This window comes from Candoia aspera, chromosome 5 (assembly GCF_035149785.1).
Source record: "Candoia aspera isolate rCanAsp1 chromosome 5, rCanAsp1.hap2, whole genome shotgun sequence".
Lineage (NCBI taxonomy): Eukaryota > Metazoa > Chordata > Lepidosauria > Squamata > Boidae > Candoia > Candoia aspera.
The window spans coordinates 44,305,174-44,331,201 of record NC_086157.1 but is presented as its reverse complement, the minus strand read 5'-3'; the positions used below and the strand labels follow the sequence as shown (position 1 = coordinate 44,331,201).

Here is a 26,028-nt window from a genome sequence, read left to right as displayed (position 1 = left end):
CTTTTCTGTGAGATGGGTGGCTATACAAATTTTATCTATCAATCGATCTATCTATCATCTATCTATCTATCATATTTCTTCACTGCCCATCTCGTGCAAATGACTCTGGGTGGTTTACAAGCGAGTTAAAAGAATAAAATATTAAAATATTGCTAAAAACAGATTCATTATAAAAATATAAATATACATGAATATAAAAATATAAAATGTAAAATATAAAATATAAAATCCAAGGAGGTGAGCAACGGTCTCAATAGAAATTTCCCAGGGCCACATCATGGTGCCAACCACCCCATGAATAACTATCTCCCGCCACCCCAAGCAAGGTGTGTCATGCGCTGCCTACCTCTGAATAACACTCAGACACTGGTTCGCGGATCAGGCTCTGGTTTAGTTGCAGGGCAGGTACAGCGTTGGTAGAAAAAAGCTGAGAGTGACAGGAGCGCGCCGGTGCGGGGTTTAAATACCCCGCGCCGGTCAGCGCCCCCTCGCTCACGGTCACGTCACCCCCCTTTGTCCAATACGTTGCCCTGCCGGTGGGTGAGGGTTTCCGGGATCGCCCCTCATCAGGTTTCCCATTCTTCTGCTGATTGCTTTCAGCTGGGCGATCCCCGTTGTATTGCCGCTGATGGCTTGGGTGTGCTCCGTGATCCGTTTAGCTATTGTTTGTTGGCCGTTAGTCGTTGTGGGTTGATGGCTACTTATCTTGTACCCCTTCACCTATTTCCTTGCCATTGTCATGTGTGCCATTGCGCTGATGACTTTAGCTCAACGGCACTCATGACAAGGTGGTATAGCCAAGTCTTAACTCCCTTTCTGAAGGCCAGGAGAGTGGAGCCTGCCTCATCTCTGGGGATAAGTTATTCCAAAGGGCGGGGGCCATGGCAGAGAAGGCCCTCTTCCTGGACCCTGCCAATCAACACTCTCTCATAGACAGGGCCCATAACATGCCCTCTCTGCCTGATCGGGTGGGATGGGTCAATGTAAAGGGGGTGGGGAGGTCCCTCAGGTAACCTGGACCCATGCCATGCAGGGCTTTAAAAGAGATAACCAACATCTTGATTGGACCCAGAGGCAAACTGGCACCCAATGCAGCTTGTGCAGCAACAGTGTTATATGAGTCCCTCTTTTGTGGGGAGATGGGCGGTGATGAAATTTGATAAATAAAATCTTTGGGGCTCCTAAAACTGCTTGCGCGGCTGCATTCTGAACTGGCTGTAGCTTCTGGATACTCTTCATATAATTGAGGGCAGTCACAGTATCACAAAGTTTGAACATTCTCAGTCTTCAACAAATGCAATAAAATCCAATTAATCCTGGTCCACAAATGAAGCTTATGTATTTGTGAATTTAGGCCTTTAGGGCTTTTATTTGTGTGTTACTGATATTTTGGGACCCAGATACTTGCCTTGGACTGAATTTCAGCCATTTTCTTTTCTAACTCCTAAAAGGACTATTGTCTTTTTTCTTTTTGCATTGGCTTATTTTTCATCCTTTATAAGCTACATATAAAGAAGCTTCCTTTTTAATTTGATCTTACACTCAGCAATTCTTCTATACTACAGATGCAGCTGCCATCTTGTAAGCAGATGTGTTATTTCTCTTTGATCTTAATTTTTTAGATTGTTCTCACTTGCCAAAGGATAACAGCTGCATAGCTCATATATCACTTCATCGCATTCTCCTTAAAATCACAATAAAATAGCTAAATTCACCTTTAAGCATTACTATTAGCCGAGAAATCTATGGCCATTTTTACAAGCAACATTTTCATATTTATATTTATATGGAAAATGAAAATGCTCTATTTGCTGGAGCATAGAATTTACTTTGAGAGGGTTCCTTTAGGCCATTTATATCCACAGCAAATTAGCAAATGTGACCATATCCACAGCTTCCTAAATTATGGTTTGTGAAGTATTGTGTGCTAATTTGAGACATAAAGAATTTGGTTTGCATTTAGACTGTGCTTGACTTGTACCCAAACCAAGGAATGCTGATCTTATCAATTAAAAACCAGAATATTAAACTGCAATAAAGAAGAATAAAGAAAAGAGAGAAACTTGTTCCCAAGACACATCTCCCTGGCTTCTTAATTTATGAAATATGATTAATGTGTCAATGCATTTATTTATGTAATGACACCGAACAATTATTGATGGTTTACAGGGTTTCTATGGGGTGAAGACCATGATGGTCTGAAATAACTTCCAAGGTGGAGTATATATCAAACTGTTTCTTTTGCTGATTAGAGATTTTCTGCAGTTGAATCACATATGAATCGTGAAAATAAAATAATTACCTAAAATTATTTGCACTCACACATATTCACATTAATCATTATAATTATGTCTTAATTTATTTTGTTAATTTCTAAGGCCATCAGGCCTTTACTGAGTTTGTCCAAAGAGTGTAGCCTAGGCAATTGAAAGTTGCTGGTGCCTGGCTATTCTTCCCAAATTTTCACTTATTTATGCCTATGAAAATTACTCCTGGTTAGCTGGAGTTTTCTTTGGCTTGGACAGATGGAGCCGGCTGGAATTCCAAACAATTTTAGGCTCAGTTTACCTCCAGTTCAGCCATTACAACTTCAAATGGTAGCTCAGTGGCTATGGAAGGGCTCCTGAATAAAGATGTATTTCAGATTAAGAGCAGTTATTTCAAAGACATGCAAGAATTTGTGAGCATGGGTTAATATTATTTGTAATATTATATATAAAATATAGTATATATCTATATGAATATACTAAAGCATTGTTCACTTCATACATTTTTCCAAGAATGAAGGTTTTACATGTGCTTTTGGGTTCCTATGTACATGTCTTAAACAATTAGAAGTTCAAAATGACTGCGGTATATGTTTACACTTCTCTAATATATTTTTTTCTGTAAGAAAGAAGAGTGAAGAAGAGTCGGCTCTATGCATCTGTTCACATACAACCTATCTGTTAGAAACTTTGAATGAATGAAGCAGCACTAACATTAAAACCAATGGCTGAAAGCAACTGCTTTGGATAGATTGGTGCAGATTGATTTATATAACTACAGATTAGAAACAAAACAAGGACAATATGTGACCCTGTCTCAGACATCTACGCTTTCGTTAGAAAAAAAGGACTTAGGTAGCTATAAGAGCAGATACAAAATTAGTGCTTTTGCATAATTGGTATTTCTGATGATCTGAAACAAATGTGTAGATATTGTTACATATTAAATATTATTCTTTTCAGACATCACATCAAACACACGACCCTCCTTATATTTAATCCATCCTCTCCTTACAGCTCTTTAAAAAGTGCCTCAAGATAAGAGCTAAGCTGAAGCTCTAAACATCAAACATGTCAGCTTGCTATCAAATTAACCCAAAAGAGTTACATTCCATGTTTATCTTTTCTGCTCACATCATTAAATACTGCTTTTGGCTAGTGAGAAACTTCTGCAGAAAAAAGTTCAGCATTGAGCCACTGTTTGCAGCAGCTCTGTTTTCTTACAAGGTAGAATTTGAGTTTCTTTTCTCCCTTAGTTTTAAATGTATTGGCCAGATCTTTCCTTCTGAGTCTTGCAGCAGCCACTGAAGGGAGCTCATATTTTTCATGGAGGGCCAGAAACCAATAACATCCACTTGGTTATCTGAGCAGAGATACCCTCTTTGCCATTTGCTAAAGGTATGGTAGAAATGTGGACACCATCTCCTTTCCCCGTATTTGTGTATGTGCATCCCAGGGAAGGGGAGAGAGGGTTTTGAAATGTGTTTGGCATTTATGAAAAGCATGCATTATTTAGTCAAGAGAGCGAAGCTGTTTCAGTCTGTTGCACAGCACATAATCAGAACACAGCTGCATAAAAATCAGGAACAATTAGCCGAGAGAAGTGGGAGGAAAGCAGTTTTCCTGTAGATGATTTAAAGGCCACAATTTCAGCCAATGTTTTCTAACAAACCATGGAATCACGTACGAAAATTATTCTTAGATTATACAGAACAGGAAAAGCGATTTTTCTCTAGGTCTTCAAACTCAGCTGTGCCCCTTCTGTTTATAGTGGAAACAGTTCTCGTTTACTTAGTTATAGACATATATTTTAATATTGCTTTGGGATCCACATACAAGACTTGGGTCAAAAGGGATGGTTTATTTTAAGTCCAAATTCTGTAAACCCTTGGGGACAAAGGTGGATGGGTTATCTTGATAAAGCTGTCCCGCACTGGGGCAACATACCTCAGTTATGGAAATCTTCAGGGCAGGATAATGTTACAGTTGTAAGGAGCATTAGTGCTATTTAAGGTAACTTGCAGTCTCCTTTCTTGTGTGCCAGCCAAATTAAAAATCCCCAAAGAAAAGAAGAATGTAGGAAAGTGAAACAGAGATGGATCTTTTAAAAAAGCAAAATAGGATTTCATTACAGATAATGAAATTGCCAGTATTTTAAAAAGACTTCTGTTCCTGTAACAAAGACTTCTTTTAATACCAGGCAAAATGTGTCTCTCCTTTCAGTTTTCCATGAAATGGGCTTAGAAAAATCTCTTGTTTGTGGTTTAGCAAAAATTAGAACTATGCTGGCAGCCTGTTCCCCAATACACTGCATTAAACAATAATAAGCCTTTGTTTGTTGCGAAACAAATAATAATAATGTAGTCTATGTTTTCATTATGTGGCACAATGCTGGTCTTTATCTTTTTTTTTTTTTAATTCACAAATTTAAATTCTGGAATAGTTCAACCCTGTCTCAGAACAGAAGAAACAGTAGTAATAGAAAGGATTTAATGTTAAATCCTGTCAGTTGATCAAAACATGGATTCTCAAAATTACTTTGTTTCTTGCTGTGTATAAAGTGGACAATAGAATTGCACATTATGCTGAAAATTATATATTGGGAAAATTAGACTGAATCCTAGTTAATATAATTTAAGAGTCATTGCTGAAGTGTGTTCAACAGATGCAACACAACACATTGTTTCATGTGTTGAAAGGCTGATCAAATTGCAGACTACAATACTACAGGATTACAGATATTATAAAAGATTATAAAAGAGAATTATAAAGTTATAAACAGTTCACAAATATTTACTTACCACTCTACTATTTCTTATAGCTTATTGGCCAGCTTATTGATCAGCATTTAATCGATGATCACACAAAATTTGGCTGTGCTGCTCAAATCATGGCAAAATAGAAGTGACATTATTTAAAAATAATTTTAATACATGGCAGTATCAGCAAAAAGCTGATGGGTGGTTGAGGTTGGGAATCTATATGTACTTTGCTTATGTTTTGGTTGAGAATTCAAGTGATTTTCAGTGAATGTTACATAGACTGTATAATGCAATGAATATGGAGTTGAAAATTAATATGTTGAAGGCCAAGATAGTTGTGTTTGATAGGAAATATGCAAGTTACATATAAATGGTGAAAAACTAGAATACGTATGTGAATTTATATATCTCTGTTTATTAAAAATGGGGAAATGGATGGAGAAATGTTAAGATGTGTAAATGCCAGTACAAAGTAGTGGTTAGGTCTTCTTGTGAACAATTAATTTTTGTCAAAGAAATTGAAAATGACTATATTTAAAAATCACACTGTGTTATATGGAAATAAGGGTTGGGTGTATTAGCAGAAACAACAGTTAAGTGCAATGCAGTGGGAAAGGGATACTTAAGTATGAATAGTAAAACAAGAAGAAATAGCATCAAGAATATGGATTGAATAAAAATAAAAAAATAAAAAATAAGTGACCGGTATAAAAGGAATACATTGATGGTGTTTTGTCATCTCAGTAATAAAAATGAATGAGAGTGCCACCTGTTGAAAATTTGTTTCAACTTATTCTGGAGGAAATTAGGCAGGAAATGGTATGTAAGGGAAAAAAAAGAAAGAAATTATATTGCATGGAATCAAAGTTATATTCATTCAATGTTGGATATTACCCATATGTTATAATTGTTATTTTTCCAATAGTATTGGAGAAAATGTATTGTTTTCAAGAATTCATGCATTCATTAAAGTTTAAGAGCATGTAAAACATGGGTGTGAAACGTTGCAACTTTGTTAGTTTTATCTTGTTTTGAATGCTTTTAAATTTCAAAAATTTCAGGGTAATAGTTTCATATCCTTTTTAGGTGAATGCATCTCGACAAGAATCCAAGCTGATGGAAGAATGTGACCTGCTTATAGAAATAATCCAGCAAAGACGTCAGATAATTGGAACCAAAATCAAGGAGGGAAAAGTAAGAATTTTATCTCTGAGGTTCTGAAATAGATTAAGATTCTTGCTAAATGGTTTATGCTCCATAAAATCTATAATTTCTTACTTTAGTATTCTACAAAATGGCCATCTTGACATTTCCTTGACAGCTGTGCTTGTTGTCTGTACTTGTTGTCAGTCATTTAAAATTTGTTGAATGTCTTTAGTGTTAACAATATCTTATGTTATTTTATTTTTTTTCTATTCTAAGATCTTTTATTTAAATAATAACTGTACAAATGATATTTGCAAGGGAAAATGTGCTTTATTTGCCTGAGTAGTTTGCACAGTGATATTCTAAAAATATTGGTGCATTAATTAAGGTTTGAAGAATTCGCCTAAAGCAAAAACTATAAAATAAGTATTTTTAACATGAATTATAATCCTCTGTACAGATATTATAAATAAGTACTGTACTTCAGTGTCTATTAAAGACACTTACACAAATTAACCTTCCTAATTTGCTCTGTAAGAAAACAAAGGGAAGTTGACAGCAGTAGTGTAAAATATGTTTTACAGAAGTGGAAATTTAATGAAATATTTTAATATTGCAATACAGAAGAAGTTCAAGTTAATTGGTATTTCTTAATAATCAGAAGACACTTAATTCTTGGGAGAAGAGCAATGACAAATCGCGATAAAATAGTTAAGAGCAGAGATATCACACTGACAACAAAGGTCCGCATAGTTAAAGCAATGGTGCTCCCCGTAGTAACATATGGCTGTGAGAGCTGGACCATAAGGAAGGCTGAGAGAAGGAAGATCAATGCTTTTGAACTGTGGTGTTGGAGGAAAATTCTGAGAGTGCCTTGGACTGCAAGAAGATCAAACCAGTCCATCCTCCAGGAAATAAAGCCAGACTGCTCACTTGAGGGAATGATATTAAAAGCAAAACTGAAATACTTTGGCCACATAATGAGAAGACAGGACACCCTGAAGAAGATGCTGATGCTAGGGAGAGTGGAGGGCAAAAGGAAGAGGGGCCGACCAAGGGCAAGGTGGATGGATGATATTCTAGAGGTGATGGATTCGTCCCTGGGGGAGCTGGGGGTGTTGACGACCGACAGGAAGCTCTGGCGTGGGCTGGTCCATGAAGTCACGAAGAGTCGGAAGCAACTAAACGAATAAACAACAAAAAAATAACTGTACTACACCTATTTCTGATGTTAATCTCTCATGCAAAGTAAATCTCAGATATCCATTCAAGCCTGGTTACCTAGCTAGCTGTGAAATCAGTTTCACCATGATCCATGCTTTCTTTTCTTTTTTTTTAGTGCAAGCTAGCTAGTCCTTAACTGCTAAAGTGAACCATTTAAACTTATGTTATAAGTCTAACATAAACTCTCCCTGTGTGGGAAAAGCTTTGACAAGAAATGAAGTCACGGACAGTTTAAATGGTTCACTTAGCTGTCAAGATATTCCAACTAATTTAAAATAGAAAGTCCTGCAGGCAAGGGCTGTTTCAGGGCCACAGCAATCTAGGTTGTTTGACAAGTCCTGAACTTCTTTACACTATTAACAAAATGCAGCTCCCTCCAGAATCTCCTATAGTAACCTGCTGTATAATCTTCTTGGTTACTTAACTGCAGTGGGAATGCATATTTCACCACCAAAGTTCATGCAGACTTTTTACTGAATCAGAAATGCTGCTGCATTCCAAGCTTTAGATTTACATTAAGGGAAAGGAGATTTTTATTAACAGAGATGGCTTATTTCAGTACTTGATGCTGTTGGGGAGGGAGTGGGGAGAATGCTTTAACAAGCCTGAGACGTGCTTTCCCAAACAAGGTATGTAGTTAGGGGTCATGACTCTCTTTTTCCTTTATAGAAGCCCAGGCATTTCCAAACATGGGCAGTGTGTCATGCCTTTTTCATAAAATTAAGCAGGGGTTTCCACCAGCTGCTTTAGCAGTATAGTATGCAGTCAAGCAACAGAAATGGCATACTTTGGATTTGACTTTTCATGCAAGTCTGTCCACTTTCTCAGCCTAATAGCAATAGAAGACATTGCAGCGTCTGGGGGTGTAATGGAAATAAAGGAATTAAACCATCCAAGCGCTAGATTGATAGGACTGTTTTTCCAAAAACTCAAGCCTGACCAAGTTGTAGGTAATTTCAGGAGAGTTCTTCTATTTCTTTAGTGAGGAATGTCAAAGATCTACTGTACATGATTCAGCAAATAAGAATGAAGAAGTCAGGAGATCTTTCTGTTTACAAATATAAGATGCTTGAGCTGACATAAAAATAAATATAAGAATAGTTGCATTGGATAAGACGCAGGGCTTATCTAGTATAAGATTCTATTCCCAGAGTCTCAATGGAAAGCTCCCAAGCATGATATGACAAAAAAGTTGTTTTTATTGTTGGGAAAATTGCAGTGTTTAATGTAATTAAGCATATAGTTGGCCATGTTCCTATCAAGTTTCTATCAGGTTGCTACAGTAGGAGAGCACTAGCAAAGATTGAACCCCATAATATTTTTCAATCCTTTCTATGTTCTATTACCCTTCCATTTCAGATGCAATTCAAGACTGCTTCAGTAGGTTCAGTCTGAAACATACTTGCAATGAAAAAGATCTACTAATTCAGTGGGACTTACTATTAAATAAATATGTTTAGCATTGCAGTGTAAGGGAAATTAAAAGTGAACTGGAATTAAAATTTGTATCACGCCAAATATACTCTACTGTACCCACTTTTGTTAGTATACCATAGTTACTCACTTAGCGGAGTAAAACCCCACCAGGAAAAGAGGTTTCTAAGGGCAAAGGTTTATTTTGTTGTCAATCAACACAAATTATTTCTTTTGTTCTAAGGTCAATAATTACAGCAAAATGTCACACACCTTTGTAAGCTGCTTTGAAGACATTCATTTGGGGGAACTGGCAATCACAATAGATTGTTGTTATCCAAGAAGCAGGGCTTGATGGGAATTGACATTTTTCGTTATTAAAAAATGTGGTTCTTTTGGATCACCCCACTGTGGATAATAATAAATATTTTCTTAGAACATAGGCTCAAATTGAAACAGAGATTGAACGCAGTTGAACTGCTTCCATTGGCACTCGACCTGTGCTGTGGATATGAAGAAGGTCAGATGTTAAAACCCATTTTTGTGTCCACAGAACTAACAATTTTCTTCTTTCCTCTAGGTTGGGAGACTGAGAAAACTGGCCCAGCAGATAGCAAACTGCAAGCAGTGTATTGAACGCTCCACCTCCCTCATCTCACAGGCTGAGCAATCTTTGAAGGAGAACGATCATGCTCGTTTCTTGCAGTCAGCTAAAAACATAACTGAAAGGTAATGCCATAAACAGGTCTGAAAAGCCTCAAGAATTAGGTAATCTTGTTAACCATTTTTTTTGTAATAGGGCAATCAGATACTTCAACGAGAAATCAAATCTTTATAATTAACAAAAATCAGAAATTTAAAGGAGTAATAACAATGCCGATATAAAAACAACAACACTATTTGTTGTTAGTCTCCAACAACTGATATTGAGAGGCAAAATGTTAAAAGACTGATTAAGAAACATCATTCCATAAAAATGTGAGAACACTTCCGTATAATTGCACACCTCCATATAATTTATAAAATTATTATCAAAGCAACATATGTTAGGAGAATATATGATGATATTCTGCTATGTAAATTTTAGATCTAAATGTGTGGAAGTTGTTGTGTCAGAATCATAGAATATTATGATCTGTTATATATTTTGTATTTTAGGGTTTATATTTTATATAATATAAAATAAGTTTATCATATATATATTTATTACAGCAATAAATAGAAGATGACTTTCAGAAAATATTCATTGCAAATACAGGATTCTTAACTTCTTTGAGCTATTTAGGTTGTTCTTTTTTCATAGTCTGATTATTACAATTCTGCTTAAAATATAGAAAGTGTAATGGTCCTTTAAGGTAGATATGAGAGCATATACCACAGAAAATCCTCAGGGTCATGTTGCTTTTTTAAAACATGTGCACTAAATATGAAGACATATTCTTTCAATCTTAACCTTACCATCAGAAATCCAAGACTTGATTTCTATATGCTTGTGTATTTTTCCTTTTAAAATATTACGTTACAGCAACAAAACAAGTATCTGTACATGTGTACATTATGAAGTAACATAAATAATAATGCGTGGAAATTCATACTGTAAGCAGGTTTTAAAGGATACAGCCAAATTATTGAAAAATCTTCCTCATTGCCATTGTCAAAAAAAAAGGTAAATTCAGATGTTATTAAATGATCAATTACAATCGATTACAGCAGATCTAGTGTAGCTGTTTCTGTCAACTGTTATGTAATAGTTCTTTTGTGAATTTTATGTGTGTAAAAAATACATGATGGATTTTTCTATCTGTCTTGATAGATTCCAAATTATGGATATAGCCAAGAAAAAAAAATCACCGTTTGGCTTAGATCAAGATAATAATCCTGTAGATTTAAGTCCAAAATATGACAACAGTAGGACAACACTAAACTGTAAGAGTGAGCTTCTGATCCTCAACATCAAGATGATTAAAACCAATTTTTTAAAAAATGTTTGAGGTATTCAGTATATATGAAACAAAATTTATGTAGTACTAGGCTTATGTTTTTTTTTCATGTGTAAAGCAATTTTACACTGATTTATAAAAAGAGGGCATTCAACTCATTATGTCAAAGGCTGTATAAACAGTATCAATGTCATCTGATTTTTTTCAATTGATAGAAATGGATCATTGACTAAGAGGCTAGATTGATCTTTCCATAACCTACAGCAAATATGGATTTTTAGAAGCAGCAATGGCATCAGGCCTTATTCACTATACTGTACCTCGAAGTCTGGGTTATATAATATTACTTCCTGGGACTTGAAAGAGTTTACCACCAAGAGGAAGGGGGGTAATTAGCTTTCTTTCCTTTCCTGCATCCAGCTGGTGTTCTGGATAAATTCTAAAGAGTAAAAGCCCTAAGGAAACTCTTCCCTTGCTGTTTAATTTTATCAAGACAGATATATATGAAACAAAATGTTTGTGCACAGGGATTTGACCATAGAGATACGTTCCTATAGATAAGAGTATTATTAGTCTAAGGTCAGTTGTGGGGCCAGTATGTAGTCATTTTGTACATCACTGTTGAAATCCACATGGGTGTTTTGCTGATCTAACAGATGGAAAAACAATAACACCCTGTTAATCAGCCTCAGAGTAAAATGAATCTTATTCATAATTGTCTTACACAAAGTAAAGGAATTTTAGAACATCTAGATCAAGTTTTATTTCTGTTAAAACTATGAGTAAGTTCATGTTTGCTGATTGGGAAAGCTTCCTATGATTATTATACCAAGAACCACAGAATCACAACACAATCTGAAACTCCAATTTTCGTATAAGGGAAAATTATTACTGAGACCCAGTGATACCAAGTCTGCTTACTCCCATTAATATAGTAGCCATACAGAATGCTAAACATAATTAGCAACTGAGTTTATGGCTTACTTATATAACATGCCATCTGCATTCAGCTTTCTAGACTCCACTTAATTTGCATTTTTATTCTATTTATTCAACTTACATAGCTGCACATCTCAAATACAGGACTCTAGGCAGCTTACAATAAAATACATAAAACAGGTAAAATTCCTAAGAGGTGGAATCTGTTAAGGAAACTCATAAAATGTTAATATACACATGGATTAGCGAAATAAGTATATAACTGGACTACAACATACAGTCTTTGCCTGGCTTGGAAATGATTATAATATAAACCTCATTAAATCTAGGAAGGGTTGTCATTCATCTTGATAAGGCCAGTTCAGAGTGGGTTGTATCTATATTGATCTCAAAATCTGGGGCCAGTATGTAGTCATTTTGTGCATCACTGTTGAAACCTACTTGGGTTTTCTTTCAAAAGTACTATAAACACAAATCTTTAGCTGTTGTGTACATTCCAACTAAGTGGAAGCTGTGAGCAATTGAATGGCCATTGATTATTTGGTCAGCATCAATAAATCTGCCTTATCCTGAAAATAATAAGGTTTTTAAACTTGGGAAAATAAGTTTGAATAATTGCTAATCTGTTTCCCAGCATTTGTTTAAAAATAAATTACTAAATTATGAAAATATGAAAATATAATAGTTTTATTCTGTAATAAACCCTAACTTCAGTCATTTCTCATGAAGCTCAAACTTGAGATTTCAGAATCGGTGACAATTCTTTTGCCTTGGGAAAGACATTGCACTGAAGCATTTGTAACATTTTAATGTAGCACATATCATGAATGACAAATTAGTAAAAGATACTGAAAATGTGTAATGCCTTCTAAGTGTATCAGTCACTTTTAGGAGAAACTACAGTAAAGTAACATTGTTCATGGACTCCATTATACGGGTCCCAATTTCAGTCCTCAGCATCTGCAAAGAAGAAGGCAGTACATGATGGTAATAGGTAGTTCCCTCTATTCTACTTGACACATTGCTGTTCAGAGGTATGAAAATCACATTAAGTACATGCTACACTGCACTTCTTAACTTTTTTTTTTAGTATTAGCCTTATGTATCCTCACTATGCAAAATGATTTCAAGGACTGAACCCAAGCTTGTTTGTTCCCTTGTAGGGTTGCCATGGCAACTGCATCGTCCCAGGTTTTAATTCCTGAAATTAATCTTAATGACACTTTTGATACATTTGCGCTGGATTTTACCAGAGAAAAGAAACTGCTGGAATGCCTTGATTATCTTACTGGTAAGAGTCTAGAATATATGTATGTACATACATACTCATTTTAACATAGAGCAGAATGCCATGTAGTAAAATTCATTGGATAAAAAAGAAGTTACTGTGATTCAAGGAAAATAACATTTTAAGCAAGCATCTTGCAATAATTATTACCTTTCTTTGCAAATGTGTAGATGGGACACAACCAGAATACAGGTAGGCCTCGCTTAACAACCATTTGTTTAGTGACGGTTCGGACTTAGGATGGTGCTGAAAAAAAGCAACTTATGACGGTCTTCACACTTACGACCATTGCAGTGTCCCCGCAGTCATATGATCACAATTTTCGACCTTCCCGGCCAGCTTCAAGCAATCAAAATCAATGGGGGGGGCCATGTGATTCATTTAACAACCACGTGGTTTGCTTAATGCCTGCAGTGATTTGCTTAATGGCCACCGCAAAAAAGCTCATAAAATCAGATCGGATTCACTTAATGACCATTTTGCTTAGCAACCAAAATTCCAGTCCCAATTGTGATCATTCAGTGAGAATTACCTGTATTCTTTCCAGTTCCCAGATTTGTATATAGTAATATCAGTTTAGTTATCACAAGTTCATATAGTTCCCTATGGCAAAGAGATGCTTAGAAAATGTTCATATTTAATGAAAAGTATAAGGGCCAGTCAGTGATTGCAACATATTCTGCAGAGTCTGTTTTGGCCTCATGAGAAAATAGTTCTGAAATCTGGGATCTCACTATTCAGCCAGCATTAACTTACATCATTGCAGTATTTTCTTATAGTCCAAAATACTATAGTTTTGTGGTTTATTGCAAATTCAAGCTGGAAGTATTCAACATATGAGTATTCTCCTCAAACTGCTATTATGTCAGAATACTATAGGTAAAATTAATAACCAGTGTTTGAGATGTGACCAGAAGAAGGTACAGAAGCAGGATTTGGGAGGTACACTAATGCAGTGTGTTCAGTGGACATATGAACAGCAAGAGCTGCATAGAAAAAATGTGTCCATTCCATACCATACACAACTGTGTCTCTGGGGTAATTAATTACATAAAGGATCTTCTCACTAATTTTCTTTCATAAGTACTTGCAACGATATACAGTAAAACACGTTTTTTCTTGTTTTCATACATTTGTGATAAATGGATAAATGAATGCATGAAAGCTACAATTTAATACCTCCTTTTACAGCTCCAAATCCACCAACCATTAGAGAAGAGCTTTGTACAGCTTCTTATGACACAATCACAGTTCACTGGACTTCAGATGATGAATTCAGTGTGGTCTCCTATGAGCTGCAGTATACTATCTTCACTGGACAAGCTAATGTAGTTAGTAAGTACAAAGCATTTTGCATCCAGTTTGTTTAATTTTGACTTCCACTACATCATTTCCCAACACATAAAAAAGCAACCAAAATAAAGATAGGTAAAATGTATTTTACATTCTGATTTAGAATCTAAGGCTATAAAAATGAAGTATTGAATATGAGCAACAAAACATTCTATTATCTAAGATAGTGTTTCTCAACCTTGGCAATTTTAAGATGTGTGGACGTGAACTCCCAGAATTTCCTAGCGAGCATGGCTGGCTGGGGAATTCTGGGAGTTCACGTCCACACATCTTAAAATTGCCAAGGTTGAGAAACGCTGATCGAAGAGATCCATGGGGAGCTTTCAGGATTAGTCTTTTAATTTTCACTAAAGTGATTTTGTGTGCAAGCAGAGATCAGAGGCCAAGTGGGTATTGCTTTAACAAGATAAAAGTGTAATTAAACAGCTTTTAACAATGAAATACTAATCTAGTATGATAGTTATTTGCAGGAGACATGGCATGTAAGGGCTGAGTACAGTGATGTTATGCTCATTTGATTAAAAAAAAAGGAATTCCTCTACTTCCCTAATTTCTCTAAAAGGAATTTAAAAGAAAAAAGGAATCCCCAATTTCTGAAGGCCCAACTTCTGAAGGCTATAGGCATAACAGTGCAAGAAATTGATACATCATGTTATAATGCATAGCAAAATGAGAAAAGAGGCAGCAAAAGCAAGATGAGAGAGTTGTGGAGAATCCATGTTATGATTTTCATTATATCTGTGAAGCAACTGTGTCTGAAAAGGGAATGTTTTAAGAGCTATTAATTCAACTTTATTTGTAAACATCATAAAACTTGGTTCAGTTTTTCACTTTCCTTAAGTTGGCAGACAGCTTCATCTGGAACATATTCAAAGAAGCAGTATCATGAAGTTCAAACTTTTAAGAAGTTAGCTCAAGAGTTTATGCAGTCATATCAACATGCTATACGTTGCTGCTAATGTATACAGGATTATGAAAATATTTCTACCAGTGTATTAATGATACATCAAATAAATTTAGCAATAGAAATCCTTTGGGGAAGTTGATTCAGTTTGATCTCATGTTCATAATTAATATCTTTCCATGAGTCTGTTTACTTTATCATGGATCAATTTAAACTCATTACAACTTGGTATCATCAGTGATTCACCGAGAAAGTTACACTTCCCAATATTCTAAATTGTTTAATGATTTTTTTTCCACCATGCTCTTTACTCATGACAGAATATTACTTAATTTTAAAGATTAAAACGTTTATTTTTTATTTTTATTTTCACTCATTTGCATTTTTTTAAAAAACTCATGTAACCTTCCTTCAGTGATTTTTGAGCCAATCATTCTCTTTCAGTTCAACAACCTCACAGAGCTGTGGGTAAAAATAGGGAACGCTATGTACACTGGGGAGTGCAGACGTTTCATTACCCAACTACATAACATCATCAGTGTGAGTGAGTGTGGGGTTTGCTCTTTATTTATATACAGTAGCTTTCCCTGCCAGTGTTGGTGGAACTGTGATTTTCTCCTTGGTAGTTCCTTGATTAGGGCATTGTTTTCTGCTTGATTAGGGTATTGTAGATTTTTTTTACAGTAAATAAAGATAATGAGTCAATGAGAAAAATCTGATTTCAATCCTTGATTTATATCAAATTTCTTAAGTATATTTCCAAAAATTGGTGCATGTCTGACTACTGAAGTGGATATTCTTTTCAGTTTTGTTTTGTTCTTCCAACCAAAGTTTGCATCTCTTAATTCCACAATATATATCTTGGATGTTTTGTTTGTTATAACACTTATTGAAACTGTAGAATGGATAAATTTGAATTTTGTTTTTGTTCTTTTTAAGTGTTTCTTTTTCCTGTTTTATTTCAGTTTGCCAGCCTCATATCCTTCATTTTAAATAGCAAATAAAAATGAAATATCCATGATATTAAAAGTACTATCTTCTAATTAATTGTGAAATGTATATTCTTTGTAAATTAAGAATACTCTTCTTATATTTGAGAAATGATCATACTGGCTCTTCAGTTACTAACTCAGTACATTTTGTTGAAACTTTATTTAAATTTAGGGTTTAAATTGAATTCTCGATCTAGAATCTAAATTACTCAATATTAAGTAATTCAACTTTTCCCAACCTGATGCTCTCCAACATAACTGGGGGGCACTAAGGTAGCAAGACTGACCTAGCTGTTGCTGTTGCAGAAAACATCTTGAGTTCCTCAGCACTCTTCTCCTTCTTAGTCACCTAAGTGGTGAAGTTCTGGTTCATCCCTCTATTCAATCAAGACATAATTTGTGAAACCTCTAATACCTATATGAAGAATATGCAGAGTCTGGTCAAGCACACAAAGAGCATGTTTGGCAATGTTTCCTTGGGCAAGATCCCAAGCACATGGTCAAACAAGCTTATACAGATGGTTCAAATACTAGGAAATACAGAGAAAGGAACTGCATTGGCTATAACAAACATCTAGTCAATTTCATCCATTCCTGTGCTACCAAGAAACCAGGAAGTCTTCTATTTGTTGTTAGGGCAGTTAGCCCTTAGTTTTCGAGAAATTGTTCTATCCGCAATAGCAGCAGTTAGTGCTTGGTCCTAATGTTAGCCACTTCTGGCACCTGCAGGGGTACCTTAACCTTCTACCTGTGAGTAAGCGACTTCCTTGTTTATAGGGAAAATGGAGTTACTATACAGTAGCTAAGCAGAAATCTATCCTAGGTTTAACCCCATGTATTTATCTATCTTTCACATTGCTTAGCATTTAGTATTTATAGTTTAAACAAAACAAAAATTGTGATTTTTTTTTTAAATACTCAGTTTTTATTCACCCTGGTTTGGTTTAGGTTTAGCATCAAGTTTTAACCTAACTTTCAATGTATGCCCTACTGTATTTTAATCACTGTATTTCCAAATATAAAACAAACACATTACTTATTGGTGGAAAGGGATTACATTAACTTGCTTAGCTCATATTCTTGTTGAATGGTTTAATAATTAAGATATTAGAATTAATATAGTAATTAATTGTATATTAAATAGTGGTTTAAAATGTTTCCTGACATTAAAAATTGAAAATCAAATGTTTCCTGAATCTTCTAGATCAGTGTTTCTCAACCCTGGCAATTTTAAGATGTGTGGACTCAAAGCTGGCTGGGGAATTCTGGGAATTGAAGTCCACACATCTGAAAATTTTCAAGGTTGAGAAACACTGTTCTAGATACTACTTAAGTTACATCATCTATATTCTAATATCCATTGAAACTGGGCAAAAACAGTAACACAGAAGCTAATAGAAATATTTCTTAGAAACCTGAATTTTGTAGCAAGCCTAGATGTAAAGTTAAGAGTCTTAAAGAGGAACTAGAGTAAGACAATAAAGTGGAACGGCTGCGAAAGAAGTTGAGTTTCTTAGATTAATCACTAGCAGGCAAGAAAAGCTAATTGCTAGTAAACTGGGCTTCACTTTCTTTGACCCACTTTCTGCATAGCATTTTGCTGATGGAAAGCACACTGTGTGGTAAATACAATACTTCAGCTGCAAAACCCTGAAGAGAAGCTTGAAACAAAGCCTCTATATTGTGGGAAAAAGAGCTGAGGATGTCATTCCAGTCTTAATGAAGTAAAGCTTCATAATGAATCAGCATGAAATATTTTGCCTTAATGGGCTGTGAAGGAGGCAAATATATATTGTATGATGTGGTTGAGATAGGCTGGTAATTTTACAGTATCATCATATCACAGTGTGAAGTGTGCAAAGTATGGTGTGACGAATAGCTTCTGTTGTCTATAGTTGCATTAGTGTGTGAGTATGTGGTGCCAATTTCCCTTTCTTTTTTGGGTAGGCAACTTAGTGCTCTCTTGATGGTTTGGACTTCAGTCCTGAGTGCTTGTGCATATTATGCTTTAAAACACCTGGAAGACCCAGTGTTGATATTTTGCTGTAGAATTTTTTTAAAATACTGAGCTGTTTCTAGAATCAGACCAACCTGTTCTAATCATGATCTTTGTTCTGCTATTTTCTACTGTAGCATGCAGGAATAAAAATAAAATTTAAATGAATTAATTAGGATTAATTAATTGGGTTTAGATCTGGTTTGATACATGTGATATATAGGCTATATATCACATGTATCAGAAAGACAACTATTTTTCTGTGTGGGTGTTACAGAGATGTCATTGCAAATTTGTCCTCTTAGTACCTGTGAACAATGGTGCATATTCTTTACTTATTTTGACATTTAGTGTTTAGCATAGTATTAGATAAGCAGGAGGTTGAGAGAAAATATTCATCATAAATTGAGAGGGGTCATGACCTTTTTGAAATAAACTGAGAAGTTCATCAGTGTCAGCAAATGCATTAGTGAAGAAGTAGCTGTTCTCTGATATTCAATGACTACATATTTATTCTCTAGAAGCAACATTTTAGTTGACACATGACTACATACACAACTTGGGCTGTTGAAATGTTCTAGAATTTGCTTCTTACAACTTTTCCTCTAAATTCTCATATTAGATCAGTATTCATTACCTATAGATTAAATCAGTGTTTCTCAAACTTGACAACTTGATGATGTCTGGACTTCAACTCCCAGAATACCCCAGCCAGCTGGCTGGGGAATTCTGGGAGTTGAAGTCCAGACATCGTCAGGTTGTCCAAGTGGAGAAACACTTGGTTAAGTAGTAATTTTAAAATGCTGATTTTTTTTTTATTTCAGATGAATACGTTAGGGTTAGGATTTAACTCAGTTTTTAGTAAAAGTGTTTTTTTTCCCCTTTACTTTAAAGGGATTACTGATTGATTCCTTATGGATAAATTCAGACAATTCCTTCCTTTGCAACTATATGCAGAAGGGCTCATCTGGCTACAACAGCCTGAAATACCTTGAAGAAGAGAAGATTTTTACAATTTGTTGAAAGCTTTGAAATCTGGAATCTTGGTAGAAAGCCTTTTAGTGCCTGTGAACTCATCTGGCAGCTGCATTTGAACTACGGCTCTGTCTCCCTAATTAAGCACAGATTTAAGGCTCATTCAGTCACAATGATTTCCTATACTCATATTACCATTACGCTTACTTTATGCAAATACATCATAGGTGGCCAGCCTATTACTACTTAGTGCCAGTGGCTCTTCAAAAATCTAATTACATGGATTTATGAATTCATTACCAAGGAATTATAGCCAAAATAGGTTGCTGCAATTACACACTCACACAACAACCTCCTTTGGACTATGTAAGGAAAGGGAAAGAATCCAATCTACATATTGAGCTCCATCTCCCCTGACTAGGAATGGAAAACTCTATGGGTATTTGGACTAGTCTTTAATTAGGGTCCAATTGTTTCATTAAAAATTAATATTATTTCATTAATAATTAATTAATATGTTTCTAAACCTCAACATGTGGATGAGTTCTGCAGGAAACTTGAGTACATCCTGCAAATTCCATCTGGTTTTACCATTTCCATGTAATATTTATTTGTTATCCCCTTTAGAAAACTACTCAGAAATCCCTCTGGTGTGGAAAATATTTGTTTAAAAACTCTGGAAAAGTTAGATAGACTCTTGGCCAGATAAACATTTCTTCAGAGTGCCTCATCTTCAGGATGTTTTGCTATGGTATAGACAGTTCGAATTATTTATGTATTTATTTATTTCAATTTATATGGCCACCCATCTCAAATTCATGACTCTGGGTAGCTAACTGTGTGTGTGTGTGTGTGTGTGTGTGTGTGTGTGTGTATAAAACAGAAGAAACCACAGAGAGAGAGACAAAGAGAAAGAGAGAGAGAGAAACAATAACCAGAGTAAAAACAGACCCATCAATCGCAAGTCAACATAACCAATGTATGGACTCAGCCCACCTCCTGATCCCCGGTAGTAGTGCATTACCAACTGTATGTTAAAATATTTGAAAAACAGAATTAATATAATGTATATGATTAAACAACATGAAAATATCAAATACAGTAAACACATACAGATAAACTTTATTTATTTTTATTTTCAACCTCATAGGAGAAAAAAGCATCATAAGTTTAATAAAGAGCTTGACAACTGTGGATTCTTAAGAATTATATCTTAATATGTATAAGCTTTGTGTTTTAAATAGTTAAAATTATTACTTGGTTTTTATTGGTTAAAATTGCCAATAATTGTGTCCCCTTCCCCATCTATTTTTGGAAATTCAGCAGCAAGAAAATCCTGTGTAAAAAAACTTAAATGAAGGATTACCTCCAGATTGTCTTCCCATTCCAGGTTTTCACAAATGCTGCCTGATATACAGTAGCTCATTACAGCCACTGCACTCATATTTAATTTGTACTTATACAGTCTTTAAAAGTCATAATGTACCACATGTGGTAATTACTGTCCTTGCTTTTTTTTTTTTTAATCCATTCAGTTGTGTCCGATTCTTGGAGACTGCCTCAACACGTCCTTGCAGTTTTCTTGGCAAGGTTTTTCGGAAGTGGTTTGCCATGGCCTCCTTCCTAGGGCTGAGAGAGAGCGACTGGCCCAAGGTCACCCAACTGGCTTTGTGCCTAAGGCAGGACTAGAACTCACGGTCTCCCGGTTTCTAGCTTTAACCACTACACCAAACTCGCTCTCATGTCCTTGCTGTAATGCAGTTCTTTTTAACATCAGAAATATGAATTCAGTTACATCAGCATTACTTTACAGATGTTATTTCTGCTTAAAGGCCCATGGTGAATAAAACTGAAAAGGATCCCAAATTTTGTCTACCATCACAGTAGTACAGACTTCCAAGGCCCATCCTATATCCTATAGGTTGTAATGCCCTACAAAAGATATGGAAACACTGTAATGTCCCTGTATAATTATACTGTTGAAGGGAATTTGGAAGTTGTTAACTTTCCCATAAGAGTTTCAATTAACAGAAAAACAGAAGGCAGTACTGAAACCACTTTCCCAAAACATTTAAGACAACTTATCTGATTAAGTTACAAAAACCACCTAAAACTTTATACCATTTTTTAAATTCCTAGCTTTTTGTGGCAGGAGGAGCCATGGGTCCATCCCATAGGTCCATCCTCCCCCCTCCCTCACATGTCTCTTGTGGGAGCCTTTTATATAATTATATACCTCCAGCTTAGTTCTCGTCTTGTTAGAATAGTAAATTACATGTGGATGCACCCAGTACAGATTTGCTATTTCACTTCAGGTTTTCTTTGTTCTTGGGTTGGAGTGTGGATTGCATCTCAGAGTCAGTGGGAAAATTGGTGTTGATGGGCCAGACACTTAACCATTCAAAGAAAAGCAAAAGACTTCCACTCTTTTGAATTCTTGAACAGCTTCAGGGTCACCTTCTTATTCAGGTGCATTTGAAAGCATGCTTCATAAAATGACTAATGCTTTTGATTTGAAATACAGGTCTGTGTAATTCAGCCGACAGCTGGATGATTGTTCCAAATATAAAACAAAACCACTACACAGTGCACGGCCTGCAGAGTGGCACCAAGTACATCTTTGTTGTTAAGGCCATTAATCAGGCTGGCAGCCGCAACAGTGAACCTGGGAAGCTGAAGACAAACAGTGAGTGGTTTTACATCCATCCTGAATGCGTTTTCTTTTCCTCTCATCTTGATTTGACTCAGTTGGAAACTTGAAAAACACAGAGATAGGGCGTAGACCTCTCTCACATTTTAGTGCTCTCCTCAATTGTAGGACACTTATTCCATTCAGCAGAAATGTTTGCTAAAGTCTTTCAGCCCAACAACTTATTATTATCATTCATGGAAGCTTCTTTAAACTCTGAAACACTAAGTACAGTTTAGGGAAGGAAAGAAAACACACTGAAGAGAGTACTATTTACTTTTGTTTTCTAAAAGTCTCCATTCCATGCTAATTTGTATTTATGTATTTATTAAGATATTTATATCCTGCTTATCTAGCACAGACACTCAAGGTTTAACCTTACAAAGTTCAAAATAATACGAAGCAACTGCTGAGAAAACAAGGCAACTGAAAAACATAGCAGGACCATTGAATAAATTAAAATGGTTCGGTGGGGGCAGGGGGCTCTGGGGAGACTATCAAATAGTGTACCTAGGGACTGCATCAATAGAAATTAAATGTCTTTCTTATGCATACTGAAACAGGCTTCATTCTAAAACTGTTATCTTGTTCATATTCAAGGCCAACCATTCAAACTGGATGCCAAGTCTGCTCATAGAAAGCTAAAAGTGTCTCATGATAACTTGACCGTGGAGCGGGATGAAACCTCTTCTAAGAAGAGCCACACCCCTGAGCGTTTTACCAGCCAAGGGAGCTATGGGGTGGCTGGCAATGTGTTTATTGACAGTGGACGTCATTACTGGGAGGTGGTTATCAGTGGAAGTACATGGTAGGTGGGTCAACCCATACAAGAATACATACTTTCTTTTACTAAATGGTTAATAACACTTTGGATTTGTTCACTTTAACCAATGCAAAGAAATTGACATAAAATTACAACTTTAATCTGGTTTTTTTGGTTTGTAACAATATACATAAAGGCAGCTACAGTTCACATTATACCAATGGCTTTGTAGCTTAAATCAGACTGGACGAGACCGGTTTTGCAGTGCTGCTGGATCAGAAATAGAATCACAGTTCCCGGGCGGAGACAATTCTAGACTGGATTCACAGCCTTTTATTTTGTGGTATTCGTCTGGCCATTCCACAGACCAAACCAGAACTAGGAGAATGAAGAACTAAATTAGAGAACAAATATTCCACTAGTATTTTTTCTCCACTAATAAGCATTTTTTTTAACATATGTAAGCCAGGCCCTGTTCATTTTGACTGTTAAAACATGGCTATTCTTATAGCAAAGAAATTTAGGGCAATAAGATTTCCATGACCTGCCTCTCACAGTATAAGGAAGAACATTAACTAAGCATGCATTGACTTTTTTGGAATGCAAAAGCAATTTTTAAAAAACGTATTGCTTCAGAAATACAGAAAATATGTGACATGAAGTATGTAGTTTTTCAAACCTTTTTTTTTTTTTGCAGGTATGCCATTGGTATTTCTTATAAGTCTGCACCAAAACATGAGTGGATTGGAAAGAATTCTGCCTCTTGGGTTCTTTGTCGTTGTAACAATACATGGGTGGTGAGACATAACAGCAAAGAAATTCCAATAGAGCCCGCGCCCCATCTTCGCCGTGTTGGCATTTTGCTAGACTATGACAATGGCTCCTTGGCCTTTTATGATGCTTTGAACTCTCTACATCTTTACACTTTTGACATTACATTTTCACAGCCTGTGTGCCCAACATTCACTGTCTGGAATAAATGCTTGACAATAATAACAGGCCTTCCCATCCCAGATCATTTAGATTCTATTGAACAGATTCCATGATCATTACTGGATGAAAATGGGTGATGAATGTCCATGGACCTCACATATACTTTCACTGAACTGTGACTGGCAAAGGGAAATACATTTCATACAAAAAAGACGTCTTTAACTGTTTTCATCCAAGGCGCAAAACAGGAAGATCTCCTTGGACATTACTATTCATTTTGTATTAAAAGCAAGATATGGCTTTAATAATTTCTCAGATTGCTTTTGTATCTAGTCTCCTTCAGGAAAATTTATAAATTATTTATATTAAAAAAAATAGGAACTCCCAATTTGGTATTTGCATTTGAGCACCTCGTAACAATGACTTGTTTTTGCACATTAAGAGCTGTGTCACAAAGGTTTTACTAGATGTTTCCAATATTTTTATTTTATAATAGAAAGTTAGTTGGAATTATTTGAAAGAAGGATACAATACTAATTCTTCCATTTTGATCATATGGTGCTTTCCTAACAGTCACCTTCACTCCATGAAATACCGCTTCAATTTGGAGCACATTAAATTATACTTTAATGTATAAAGTCAGTGTCTGAATCAACCAGCAGCCAATATTATTGATAACTATTTTCTTATATACTAATTATTCACCTCTGTCACAGTTAGGAATATGTACAATATTTTTTAGTTTTATTTTTGGTCTCAGAAAGCCAACAACTAGAATGAAATAACTAAGATAGGTCTAAAGTGTGTTTTAGGTAAAAGTACCACTGAGATCAAGTGATGGTCGATTTCTGGTGGTACTGCTATGGATTCACATCATTGAAAAGGTACACAAAGCAGCCACATATGCAGTGCTAGGAATAGGCAATGTACAACTGATTTTTAAGTTTAAATATGAGCATTTTGTTATGTTATGGTGTATCAATAAAAATAGTAAAAGGTATCTGTTTCGTAAACAGTGCCTGGGAAGAGCCGTACTTCACTGTATCATTGTGTGGGACCCAGGGTTCAATTTTCTTCTCCTAAACTCTGTTTCTTTCTTTTGAGTAACAAGGTCTATAAGGTCAAGTTTTTGAAGTCATGGATTTTTTTTAGCAAGAATTCCAAAAGGAAATACTTAACTGTAAAATCGGCACACAAAGACTGAAAATACTTTTACATTAAGAAGATACACCATTAATCCATTGTATTTGCCTGAAATGAAAACCAGATATTTTACCTGAAAGGAAGATCAAAATGATTTATAGAAAATAATAGGACTAAAAATACCATCAGTGAGGCAGTAAACTCTTTTTTTGGTCTAATCTTTTTCAGAATGATCTTCCTTTTGGATAACTATGATAATTTTGTACATTTATGAAACATGGATGACAGGTTCAAGAGTGAAATAAGTTGAATAGATCTATGGGTGTCTGCAGCAGGCGAGGGGTCAAAACTGTAAGATGGCAGACAGGTGTCATGATCAAAGCCTCATCTCTTGTATGTGCGTGTGCCCCAACACATATAAAAGGAATGAGGCTTCCATTGCAACATGGGGCTTGCCATCTTACAGATTTTAACACACCCCTGCAAACACCTCTGACTAGATTTCTAGCCTATTTACAGTGCTATATTATTCCTGTTTTCCCTCTCAATCGAGCATTAAATAATGTTTCTAGCCTAGATTAAAGAAGTAAACAAAACTTGACCAACAGTTTCTGGTCCCTGCCTCTTTGTAGTTGTTCATGGTAAATGGCTACCTAGCTGTAAGTTGAACTCTTCGCTCACTTTTTTGGTCTTTATTTAAAAAGCTTGCTAATTTAAGGAAGTAAATATTATAATATTATCTGTACAAAAGTGCTCATAAGAATAATTTGCCAAGCTAAGCTCAAATTCAGGAAAAATTCAAGAATATGTACACATAAAAGCTGACATCCTGGCAGCCAGCCATTGGTTAAGGAATCCAGTCCCTTCTTCTATCATCTCCTTGTGAATATTTATCGGAGAAGGTGAATATTTATCTGTGCATTGTGATGTCATAATGCATACGTCAACATTTCTCCCTTACCTTGCTATTTTTTTTAATCTGTTCAATCGTGTCCAATTTTCGGAGACTGCCTGGACAAGTCCCTGCAGTTTTTTTGGTGAGGTTTTTCAAAAATGATTTGCCACTGCCTACTTCCTAGGCTGAGAGAAAGTGACTGGCCCAAGGTCACCAGCTGGCTTTGTGCCTAAGGCAGGACTCACGGTCTCACACTACACCAAACTGGCTCTCTCCCTTGTTATAGCTCAGTGTTTTTCAAGCTTGGCAATGTTATGATGTGTGGCCTTCAGCTCCCAGAATCTCTCAGCCAGCACGCACACATCTTGCCAAGCTTGAAAAACACTGCTATAGCTCACTGTTGGCC

General features: G+C 35.7%; 1 protein-coding gene across 3 annotated transcripts in view; it reads left to right on the top strand.

The window, feature by feature from the left end:
* Nucleotides 1–24,618, top strand: part of MID1 (midline 1) — a 204,517-nt gene extending 179,899 nt beyond the window's left edge. For all 3 annotated transcript variants that reach the window (XM_063305086.1, XM_063305084.1, XM_063305085.1), the window contains exons 4-10: nt 6,116–6,223; nt 9,393–9,541; nt 12,855–12,982; nt 14,171–14,314; nt 21,724–21,885; nt 22,489–22,696; nt 23,349–24,618. In XM_063305086.1, the coding sequence (XP_063161156.1) occupies nt 6,116–6,223; nt 9,393–9,541; nt 12,855–12,982; nt 14,171–14,314; nt 21,724–21,885; nt 22,489–22,696; nt 23,349–23,697 (1,248 nt within the window). In that variant the 3' untranslated portion in view covers nt 23,698–24,618. The remainder of the gene's footprint in view (nt 1–6,115; nt 6,224–9,392; nt 9,542–12,854; nt 12,983–14,170; nt 14,315–21,723; nt 21,886–22,488; nt 22,697–23,348) is intronic.
* Nucleotides 24,619–26,028: the final 1,410 nt, after the last annotated feature.